This window comes from Motacilla alba, chromosome 8 (assembly GCF_015832195.1).
Source record: "Motacilla alba alba isolate MOTALB_02 chromosome 8, Motacilla_alba_V1.0_pri, whole genome shotgun sequence".
Classification (NCBI taxonomy): domain Eukaryota; kingdom Metazoa; phylum Chordata; class Aves; order Passeriformes; family Motacillidae; genus Motacilla; species Motacilla alba.
The window spans coordinates 17,909,997-17,922,682 of NC_052023.1; the positions used below are offsets into that span (position 1 = coordinate 17,909,997).

Here is a 12,686-nt window from a genome sequence, read left to right on the forward strand (position 1 = left end):
GGGAACCGAGTGATTGATAGCCTAATCCAATGACTGTATTACAGCTGCCTCAACTTGGACTCTTTTCCTTATCATTAGCAGTTAGCCTATGGTTAAATTCACAGCTCACTGCTTGGTACAGCCCCTGAGATTTAAGGGTCTGGCCTTTAGAAAATATTTAACATAAAATTGAAATCTTGACATACTGAGAATTCAGTTCTCTGCAAGGCTTCTTTAATTAATCCAATGTACGGTACCACTGTTCTATATGAGGCTCTGACATGGTGAACTGTTACTGAAGCTCACAGAGATGTGTAATTCTAAATTAAACACACACTTACATGTACCTACACTGCATTTGTTTCCCAAGTACATGTGCGTGAATGTGAAAATTTAAATCCAATCTCCAACAATAATAAACCACAAACCAATTACACTCAAGGAGTAAAGATTGTTCATTCATTTCAAGCTCAGAATGAGCTTTTCTTCAAAGTAAGAGGAGGAGAAAACACAGCTTTGTTCAAATGCTCTGTGTAAGGACTCCTCCTTCATTCTTTCTCCAGGACTCATTTAATCTTTTGGTGAATAAAATAAATTATGATCATTTCGAATCAACTACAAATGACACCTGTGCTAAAAGTGCAAAGTGTTTTCTTTCTGGGAATGAAATTGGCTAGAAAATATTAAAAATTGAAAAAATATGCTTAGTTCTCTGACCTTATCTAGAGAATAATACTTATTTTTAAATAGCTATAGGAAGGATGTAGACCTTGATCTATGCTGTAAACCTTTGCCCTACTTCCAGTCAGTCGATGAGCTGCAAGCCTCTATGAAAATGGCAGCTGAGTCCCAGATGAAAAATTATGCATCTCATAAACTGCTATTCTGCTGAAATGTCAAGCTATGGCAGGGCTGTACCTCAAATTCAGCACTTGGCATTTTCCTTCTGTCTGCTTTGTTGCCATGAAGCAAACATGAACAGTGAGGATTTGTGTAGGGCAGGTAGCAGGCGAGCTCCCTGTCAAAAATCTATTATTAGGGCTCTGATCTCTCCTGCACAGACCAGTGATGGCAGTACACTAAGAGAAATCAGACTGCTGCAAGGACACGACAGAAAACAGAGGACTCTTTGTGAATCTTGACATAATATATGCAAATAAGGGCTTTTAATGGCTGAGCTACATTGAACAGGAATAATAAAACAAAATTAAAATTGTACTATGGCATATATTTGTTTTTCACCCCTTTCCACACTGTTTTATAAATATATGTTAATGTAAATAGTCTTTAACTCTCGGTAAATATTTATACTAAACAGGAGTGCCTATGCATACATACATTTTGTTTTGTTTCCAGTGACGGGCAGCTCTTCATTCATTTCTATTGACCAAAATCCACACTGCACTGTCACTGGCAGAACTGCGATGAGTAAAGTGAATGCTCTTAGTTGGTTTTTTCACTTTTCTTTTAATGGTGTGTCACTGAATTAAAATTAAAAGGCAGCTTTTATTATTGTAACTTCAACTTTTTCTCTTTCAATATAATTCATACATTTCAGATTAGAATACATGCCTCTATTAATAAAGTCAATATACATTTTAATTTAATAACTCCTGAAAAGCATTCCCTTAAATGTCACAATTGCTCTTGGACAGTGTTTTTCTGTAAAAACAGATAGCTCCACCAACTTCAGAACGTAACAAAAATTAACTGTCTCTGCTGCTTTCCAATAATTATACATTCCTGTGTTTAATGACTGAATCCACCACCTAGATATCCTCCTTCTGACATCCCTTGTGGGCAGCTATGAAGTTATAACACACAGCTTCCTGAATCTCTCTTTTTCTGGAAAACAAGCACATGTACTTGCACATGCTGTACAATAAATTTGTGCAAATAATGCCATAGTACTACAGCATATAATAAATGGACAAAGCAATAACAGCACACAGACATGAGGTATTTGAACTGCTACTGTAAAATACTGCAATATTTCTGAAACAAAGCATTAAAAGAATACATAGTGAGTGCACCATAGAGAGATTTGCTTTTAACCTAAGTTTTTGCTAAGTCCAGTGTATGGTTTTATAAATTTATCCCCTAAGGATTTGGCTTCCAGACAAAAACAAAGAAACAAACAGATGACAAAGAACAAAAAACCATGGAAATTTAAACAGAAGCTCTGCTCTATTTTGCCTGCAATAGATATCCCATTGTGCTGCAATGTGATGTGCTTTATAAAACACATCTGGAATATGGAAGCACAGTATGAAAGCTCATGAAAAAAAAACTTTTAAAAAAAATTTAAAATACATTTCAAAGAAAGAAATCTTAGGGAAGTATGCAGCTGCTGACAGTATATTAACATTTCTCAGAAACCTGGCAACTTTTTCTGGTATCTATAAAATACCAGAAAAAGCATTCTCAAAATAATTTATACTTACACAAACTAAAACATCTCTTTCAGAGCCAGAGGTCATTATTCCTTGTGAGGATAAAACCCCCCATTAGCCTCTTTTTAATAAACAAATACCTTGCAAATACTCTTCCCATGTATAGGAAGAATTCATGACCAAATCTCATATATTCTACATTCTCAAACCTGAAATACTGCCAGATCCATTCTAAAAGCCTTTAATGGAAATCAAACTGTCTCTAATGCTGCAAACACATATGACAGTTACACAGCTTGAAAAACTGTATCTTAATTTAATATTTTTTCTTTCATCAAAAGGGCTTATTTCCTTAACCATATTTTGTATGGACTTTGTTAGGATAACTACATTTTTGGAGTAATGGGCAGTTCCTGTAAATTAATTTTTAAAAATTTATTTTAAAAAAAAATAGATGAAGACTGGGGGATTCTCTAAACACAATGTCCTCTCAGATAACAGGGCCACAAAAATCTGCAGGGCTACCACAACCTTTAGACTCATCTGATGCTCCACAGTGCAAATTGGAAATTCATTTTCTTTAGAAAACAGCAATATATCAAAATTAAAGTGAAATTTTTCCTGAATATATATATATATATATATATATATATATATATATATATATATATATATATATTTGTCACCAGGACAGAGGTAAAAGTAGAAGAAAAAGCTAAGAAATTTTATAAAGCTCAGTATTTGTAGGGTAAATTTGGAATCCAGGGGGCCCAGCTATGACCTGGGCTCACATCTGGGATTTAAATCTGGCTCTCCCAAGTCAGGCTCTTGTTCAGGTCAGCAGGCTGTGCTAGTATGAGTGTGTATCCTGTGAGAGCAGTTTCACTTTGTATTAATAATTCAGTATTTGCAGGGAAGTGAAGACAGAGACTCGTCCTACAGTCTGGTAGTCAAAGGTGGGATACTGGCATCCCTCCCTGTCAAAACCACACAAGAAACAGGAGGGTAGAAAGGAGGAAACAGGGATGCCTCTTCCAGCTTAGCAATTTTCAGCTGATCAAATTAGATCAAAACAGGAAGGTCACTGCCTGAGCACTGGCTGGCAAGAAAACACTGACTGTGACAACTCAAAACTAAATGGGGCTTTCAAAGTAATCCCATTAAGTCTCTCCTTCTTTGAACAATTTTTTAAAAAACATTAAAAAAAAAGAGACAAAAGTCTGTTCTCAAAACACCTCAGGATTTTGCGATGATGTTAATAAACCTTTCTTCTTATTATTTTTCTATATGTTAGATAAATCATCGGAAATTACGTGTGATTTAGTAATTTAAGAGGAATTATAAAAAAAATTCCTGCTTCAAAAATGAAGAATGAACCTCCTGCACACAACTGCTTCTGCATGAGGCAGACAAGAAGAGAAGGGATGAAGAGGCCAAGGGGAAAATTTATATGGAAAATGTTTTTTCAGTACATGGCCACACAGGAGGACATTTTTGATCACTGGAGGATAGGGACATCTGTCAGTCAAAATGCTGGGCGGCTGCTAGGCCAGGGCACTAACCCACCGTGGTAATTTCCTCTTTGTTGGAAACTTTCATCAAACTCAGAGGAGGGAGTTTGCACTCCCCTGGAGAAGGCAACCTGCACTGCCCTAACACAGTGAATTTATAAATCCCTGGAGAACACTGGTCCTTTAGGAGACCGACTCCTTGTCCCGTGACCTGGTCACTGCCACTGTCTGGCCAGCAGACAGACACAGGGGCTGGGTAATGCTGAGGGTCACCACTGGTAAATCAAGGTGCATTTCAGACCTCACCAGGACACCTAAGGGATCCCTGTGCTGAGCCCTCCACAGGGCTGGGGCCAGCTCTCACCTGACCCATGGTCACACCGCACCGTGAGTGTGACACCCTGAGGGACAGAACTCCTGCCTCACTCACTGTCCCTGTGGGCCATGGGAGCATCCCTGCCAATCCACAATCTATGCACATGGAAAAATCCAGAAAGCCTGATCCAGCTTGGCTGTGTGCTGTATCTGCCCTAGGTTTGTGCACGACAGAACAACAATGAACCAGCTGTGCTTTGGGAAAACACTCTGAAAATAAACCAGACTCATTGCTTCTATAATAGTGCTGTCTTTCGCTTCAAAAATTAATTCTTTCTTGAGAGGAATTATTTGGAAAAAAACAACAAAAAACTTACTGACTCTATCAGATAATAAAACAAAACAAATTCACGCATATCAAAATAGAAACCCAATATGTTACGCTGTGAAGCGACTTTGATGCCAAGACCACAGAGCACTTCCCACCAAGCCTGTAGGCATGTAAGTGGTGTTCCTGCCATTCCACAGACAGGAGAAATAGAGCACAGAAAGGTCAAGTGTCTGGCTGCAGGCCACATGTCTCCGCCGTGGCACAGCTGGAACAGAAGTATGGCCACTCTGCCCCTTGCTCTGACAAGATGACACGCTCTCCCACTTTTTGTCTTCTTGTAAGCATGCTAGCTCCCCTGATTTAAAATTGTTTTCCTGCTTTTGGAAATTTGTATACTGCTACACCTGACAACTGAGCAGGAAGTATTGCAACATGCTGCCGAGCTATTGACTTCATTGAATCCGTGGCTTCCTTCTGGGCAAGGAGTTGTGGCATTGGGACCCAGTGATGACTCTTTCAAAACATGATAAATTGACAACACTTCCAGTATTTTAAACATTTTTTAAACAGGCAGATTTGCATCATAGGTGCATCCTAAAATGTAATTTTCTCTTCCCTCTGATACACAAAAAACTTCAGGAAAAAAAATTTATACTTACACACATACATATATATAAATAAAATAAAGACCTAACTTTTCTTCAGATCCATTTAGTATTGTAAACCACAGAAGTGCTGGAACATCCTCACTTACAGCTGGGCATGCAGGTGCCACTCTAATTTACATTGCATACATGTTTCAAAATTGTGACATAGACACACTTCTCTAAAATGCAGCCATTTTATAGATTTTATTAGGCAGAATTACAGTAGGAAGGAATATTCACAAATTGCAACTTAAATGAGAAAATGTGAATGGTGTTACTTATATAAAATACTACTGCAATAGTTCTTCTATTAATTTTTAATGCACAGCACCCACTGTGACCTCCTTTATTCTTTTCCTGTCAACATGGCAGGCTAGAGAAATTGAAATGGGCTGTAGCTGTTCTCTTCTTGTTCCCCTCTTCCTCCCATTTTGCATAATATTAAAATATAACATCTTATTGGACTGTCACTCTGAAACCATTATGCGATAGGCATAATGATTTTTTCTGATTGTTATCACTTTCTTACTTTTCAGCATTCTCTAAAAAATTCCAAATTCTAAGGCAATAACACAATTTGCCACTGAATACACTCATCTGAATTAAAGTTTGTTTAAAAGTCATCTTTTGCTGCATTTCCTATGGTTCTCTAAGGATAACACCAGTCACATAAAATAAAGGATATTTTTGCCTGTCTGGTCTCCTCTGATTAAGTTTTTGGGGTGAGGTAGGAGGTGGGTCCTATAGAATAACATTTGACTCAATTGGGAGGATGCTATTACTTCTTTTATGTATATTTACTGCTACTTTTATCACCAAGGAGACATACCAGTAAAGCCAAGAAACTCACAGTATTGTCTTCAGGGCCAAGTTTGTGTTGTCACAGCAACAGAGTTCACAGGGTCAATAGATTATTACATTAGTGTGCACCGGTACTGAACTGGCATGTAAAAGTTTTGCAGCTGGTTTGAAAATTAAACTGTGAAGCAGGAGTTGAAAATATGGGCTACACAAGATATTCTTGTATATCTTGAGAAATAGGCTACAAAAATATGCATATATTTGCCTAATACTGTCTATCATTTTTACCACAGTGGGAAGAAGAGGAAATAACCTCTCTGGTAAAGGTGCACTTAGTGGGAAGGAGCAAGGAAGGCTGGAGATTGGGCTATGAAACATACACTGCATTTGGATTGTTGATATTTCCCCCTGCGATGCCCTTTCATTAGCCTCTGTCTAACGTGGGGCCTGACAATTGTGACAGGATGAAAAATTTGAGGAAAAGCGAGGGTCACGAGGGAAGAGATTTCCTTCCCTCTCCAGTGACCCTATCACAGTATTCTGATGCAGTGCTTTACCATTAAGGAAAGGGCAACCCAAGAGCCTTCACACTTAATCTGTTCCATCTGTCATGACTTAGAAACATTGACCAGCAGTGAGCTTTAAGGACTCGGCGCGACTGCAGACATGATATTCTAGCCCACTACAAGGACCTCCTGATGTTTTGAAAGCCTCCAAGGAAGTACTATGCATCAAAAAGGGCAACACCTACCTGACATGCCACCATATGTGGTCCTCAGTCCTCGACCAACTGCCGGCCAAGGTGTGCTGTCTGCTTTCAGTCCCATCAGTCCTGACACAGTGTTGGTGGCTGTAACACCATCTGCGCCACCTGTGAAAGAAAAGGTCAGTTGCTTTTTGTTAAATCATGTGTATAAGAACAAGAGAGGATAAAATACTGAAGAAAACCTGTGAGACTCTGAAATAACTAGAAATTCAAATAAACAGCTGGAGAGCAAAAGCAACAAACTGCAAGGGGATGCACAGAAAGGTCCTTATGACTGATCCTGGGAGAACAAATTTAGCACTAGCTTCAAGGCAGGCTGCATCAGCTGAAAGAGCTGTAAGGGCTATAAGACACCATGTGGAAATGCTGGGGCTGACAGGCAAATCTCTGCCTTTCAGCTGTGTGGGACAAAAGCTGCTACAGCAGCTGTTCAACATCTGAAGGTACCCCAAAACAGTGGCCACCTCCTCCAAGCTTCTGTGCAGCAAGACAAAAGAAGCAATGTGACAAAGAAAAAATTACAATGGTTCTAAATGATGGATTAAGACACCTACTTGCAAACTTATTTGCTGCCACGTTGTACATTAAGCTCTAAGGAAAGAAATATATATACCTTCAAGTAGTGTATTTTTGTTTTCTCAGAAAACACCCCCCCACACACACACCATTTTTACTACTAAATATAGGAATAGGGGGATTTACAGTGGTATGGTAAACATATAAATATGACAGAAGTAAGAACATGCAGGGAAACAGTATACAATTTATTGTTAACAGTCTAACATGGTTCTCCTCATATAGTGCTCTGCTCCAGATGCATGAACAAAATTCGGAAACCTTTGATCACTGTGCTTATTCTAAACATATCAAACAAAATATTTTCCTATTAGTTTCTGCTGTTATCTGTTATTCCAGCAACATTCCTATCATACCTCATGCAGCAAATTAGTAAATCTGCACAACTTGTGCACCAGAGTCACTCACCTTCCTGCGCAGCCATTGCAATTTTCACAATATCAGTGACATTTGGGGTCAGTTTGGCAAAGAAAGGAATGTGAACAGCTTGTCTAACCCAGCGACAGATGTTCCGTACCAGCTCTGGATCCTGTTCAAATAGGCCAGATAAATATAGAACATAATTAAAAGTAGTATGAACAAAAGGTATATTAAGGAAATAGAAAACTTTGCTCTAAGTGGCTTTGTTGCAATTTTGTAAAATTGCACATCAGAACTGAACTTAATCTCATTAGTTAACTTAATTCAGACACACCAAGTAACTGCTAATCCACTACAGAAAGGTTAGTTTGTGAAAAAAAGGAATTTTTTTTTTCCTAAGACAAAGATATCACAAAATGTTCCCTTCCCAGAGAGAGGAAAATACCATTTTGGATGACAGAGACTATTTTATCCATTTATTTTAAAAATTAATTTTCAGTTTTAATGACTCACTCCATGTAAGGTACATTAAAAACAAGCAGTATCCTATAAAATAACGTGAATCTGAAGTGTTGTCTGATCATGCCTTGATCATAACAAGGATGAATTGAGGTTCCAGGGCTATCAGAATGCAATTCAGCATTTCTGAACTCTGAGAATAACTTGGAATGGCCATAGTGTAAATGAAAGATCAAAATCTCTGTTAAAGCCAGAAATTGCAATCTTCAAGTGTTAGCTTTCGCTGATTTCCAGTCATTTACTTCTCTTACGGAATACATCTCATGTAGACAGTAATCAGCTACCCTTTCCACTGAGGACAGCTCAGTGGAACCAACACCTGCATCTGGCACATACAAGGGTTCTTGCTCAATGTAACACTTGCTTGATTTTTCTGTGGCAAGTACCTTAAAATTTGCAATACTGACGTACAGAGACCCTGGTGCATGTTCTGGTTAAAAACTGAATGGTGCCATTACAAGATTTAGCCCAAGTATAACCTGTTGGTAGGCTAAGTGGCACTGCAGCAATTATTTACATTTACTAAGCCTTTATTACTCTCTCAGATAATTAAATCTGTCATACATGAATAATCTTTTCCCACTTGGATATTATAAAAACTCAGAAAGCTGCATTGCTATGTAGTAACTGAGAATGGGATGAGACAAAATGAAATTTAATTTAAAACAATCCAGTGGACACCAAGGTTGCCAGTCTAGTGAACACACAGGAAATATCCCCTTGTTGTTTTTCCTTTTTACACCAATGGCTGAATACAAACAAAAACCCCACAGGCTGTGTTCCTAGAAAGTACACAGTGCTTGACATGAATAGTAAAATCCTAAGACTTAGCTCTGGCATCCCAATAAAAGTGGTGATCTCCTGCCCATGCAGCTGCCATGAAATATGCATGAAACGCTGCACCGGCAGTATGAAAGTAGTTGCAGCTTTGGCTTTCATTTCTGTTTTGAATTTCCTTGAGGCCCAATGCAGAAATGAGAGACCCTCTAGAAGACATGAATTGTATATCCTTTATGTTAATTCATCTCCTTAGAAATCCTTGTGATAATATTCAGGATGTTGGCACCACATAACTCATTATGCTGACTTCGTTGTGCTTATAATGCTGCCATAAAAATTCCTACTCTAACACACACTAATGCCTTAAAAATATACAATTATTTTAAACCACATTGAATAACTTTTTGGGAGATGTCTTTCGTAAAACCTGGTATTCATCCTACCTAAGACAATTTAAGTAGTTCGTCTTTTGTCACAAACAATAATTGTTTGGTTTTTTCCCCCTGAAAATAAGTAAAGATCTTTCTTTTTAATCAGTTCTACTTCTCACACACCAAGATTAATGCAATTAATGTAATGGAATGGTCTTCTATTTCTCATGCTAGTAAACAGTTTAAATATCTGACTCCACAGCACATGATTAGAAAAAGCCCTTTTGAAAGGCTCACTTGTATCAGCCTTGAAAAACTGCCTGTTTTTGGTCCCCATTAAATCACAGGTAAATTAATAGGAAAATAATTCAAAAATTCAAGTGAAGGAGGTAAAATCTTTCCTCCTATTTCACTTAATAGTCCAGGGAAAAAAATGAATGTTAAGTGAGTAAACACTGAAAAAATGAAACAAAAGTTAAAACAGTGCTTTGTTGTATAGTGAGAGAGTTACTGACAGAAATTGGAAAGGTGATGAATTTTATACCAAAAAAAAAAAAAAATTAGAATTCCCATTAAATTTGACAGTTCTGAACTGAAACAGGTATTTCTGAAGGTTATTTTTCCCCCATAATGTTTTATACAATTAATTTGCATGTTAAATAAATCTCGTATGAAAAAAATGCTGGTTAACTTAAAAAAATGTCAGTTTATCCTTGTGCCACACCCAAAAGCCACACCCATGCAATGTATCCTGCTGCTTTCCCTTTACAGCGTGAGCCCTACAATGGAGCTGTGCTGGAACATCCAGACGATCCATTCTTCCACCCACCTCCTCCTCCTCTCCTTGCTCTGCCTCCAGGCCCTGCTGCTTGGGTTCCTCCTGGTGCAGTGAACACCAGAGAGCCACCGCAGCCCACCCTCTCTCCCTCCCAGCAGCGACACTGGGAGAGCCCAGCGGGCACAGCCTGAGCATCCCTGCTGCCAGAGGGATTTCTGTCATGAAGTCACTGCCTGAGAATACCAGAGCTTTTGTGCTCAACAGACAAGACAACTAATGTATTCGCAAAGAGGAATAATATCCTCACCTGGTTTTGTTTAACTTCACATTTTCTTCTTTAGATCATTAAGAGAAGTAATTTGTTAATTTATAAGTTTTGTCATTTCCTACTCTGTTTGCACTAAAGACTTGGAAAAATGCATTCTAAGCAATCAGATGCCTGAAACCAGAAGATATTGATGTCACTGGACAGAAAATTTTCATAGGAAATCAATACACTACATTTGTATAATCTGTGGGAAGTTCTCTGAATGGTGCACAACTTCTCCATAGAAGCTTCCTTGCCTTTAGACTAAGACCAATTTGCAGAGGTCACACAAGAACACACTTTTGAGAAACACTAAAGTGATTAGATATAGAGAATTCACTTCTAATGCAATCATTGACTAAAGAAACGCAGCTCAAAACTTCAGATTTTTGAGAATACATAATTTGACTCATCCAAAAAAGTTTTAAACTCAGGCATAAATTTACCAAAGTGAGTAGCATGATACCAAAAACTAGTTTTGAAGAGGTTATGTACAAGCTTCATTTTGCCTAATTCATTTATTTGACTGATCAAGGACCTCCCACCTACTTGGATTTCTGAAAGACTGACCCCAATTCACAAATCGCTTTTTCCGATTCTTTCTTGGATTTATAAAACATTCAAGGATAAGCATGTAATGTTTGAAAGAATGAATCTTGAGGCCCATAAATCACATTAGAAAACAACACAAATATATTTTTTTACCCCAATCTAAGTCTATGAAAGCACCTGCAGCTTTTATCATTGATAAAGTGGTTGACGAAGCTTGCATAGTTAAGAAATATTTTCTAAAAGGCTTGATATGTAAAATGTTACTAGCTGTAAAAACAGCTGGGCATTTGTATTCACAAAACCAACAATATGAACTAAATAAAATATTATTCTGCTTAATTTAGTAGAGGATTGTACTGCTTTTGGTTCAGAGTCTACCATGTTGCTAAAAATTACCTTCTTTCATTACACATAACTGGGTTTGTTGGTTCTCTCATTAATAATGATACAGTATGATTGTAACAGAACATGTAGCATAATTTTGCACTGTGTGTCAATCCAGAAGAATGAACAAATGCTCCAGTGGACTGTAACATCCATTGCCAGCATACTTTGTTTATCTGCTGTATTTTAATTTTTTTTAAAAACAAACCCCATCTAAATAAAAGCCTGGTAAAATTATCATTGGCTAAAACGTAATATTGATTCATACAGTGTACTACAAGAATCTGTTGTTAATTTCATACCATATAAAGTCTCTTTTGGTATAAGCTGTACCTCAGTGTGTCTTCTGTCTTCCTGTTAATCAAATAATGCTTGTTTATTCCAAAGGCACAGGAGATTTGAATGTTACAGGGGTTGTCTTTTTACTTCCCTAAGCAACAGTACAGAATCATTTTTCCTGAATATTCATTATAGCCTTGGGCTAGATGAAGCTTTTAATCCTAACTACTCATTGCCAATGGGTAGATATACTAGAGGAAAAACAACTATTCACCTTTTTTTTCTAAATGATCACATGATAAGCTTAACTACAACCATAACTATGAGTATAAGTCCTCAGAAATTAAAGCAGCAAGTTGTCTACTGATTGCATTTGGCATCAGTAATGAGATGAATCCCCTGTCCTATCAGCCCCAAGGCAGATACATCCTGCATGTTTAAAAAGCAGCGTGAAAATGCTGTGCACAGAGTAGGTCACCTCTCCTTGTGTTTCATGGAAAGAAACAAAACCATGATGAGATTACCACAGAAATGTCTGGCTGCAGATTTTTGGAAATTTTTAGTGTGACCTGTTTTCAGTGTTCTTTCAGGGCCCTCATTTTTGCACTATTCTGTAACTGCACAATCTTTACACAGTATTCAGAACACCTCTCTGAGGTAGAGATTTACTGAGAATTACTGTTCAATAAATAGAGAGAGTAGAATCAGATGGCCTGAGGTGCACCTCCACAAATCACCTTGCTTTGGTGCCCAGTTTTGCAAAAGTCATTTGCATAAGGACTTGAAAAGGTTTGTCTGGCAGAAAACTGTACTTAATTCTCTCGACTACTTCAAACCATGAGATACTTTACCCATTAACAACAGAAATATTTTTAATACTTGGATTTAAATAGATTTTCAGAGCATTGGAATTATGCAAAAGATAGAAGTACAACTACTTTAGGGTAACAAACATATGTTTGTTAACTACACAAACACTCCTCGGGAAGCACGTGTGTGAGTGCATGTACATCTACATGTGTGCATATATATATAGA

The 12,686-nt window shown here is 37.7% G+C and overlaps 1 protein-coding gene across 1 annotated transcript in view; it reads right to left on the reverse strand.

The window, feature by feature from the left end:
- The window catches only part of DPYD (dihydropyrimidine dehydrogenase), a 337,889-nt gene that overhangs the window by 82,522 nt on the left and 242,681 nt on the right, over positions 1 to 12,686 (reverse strand). The window contains exons 17-18 of the mRNA XM_038144404.1: positions 7,728 to 7,848; positions 6,729 to 6,848 (exon numbers count right to left, since the gene is read on the reverse strand). Of these exons, the coding sequence (XP_038000332.1) occupies positions 6,729 to 6,848; positions 7,728 to 7,848 (241 nt within the window). The remainder of the gene's footprint in view (positions 1 to 6,728; positions 6,849 to 7,727; positions 7,849 to 12,686) is intronic.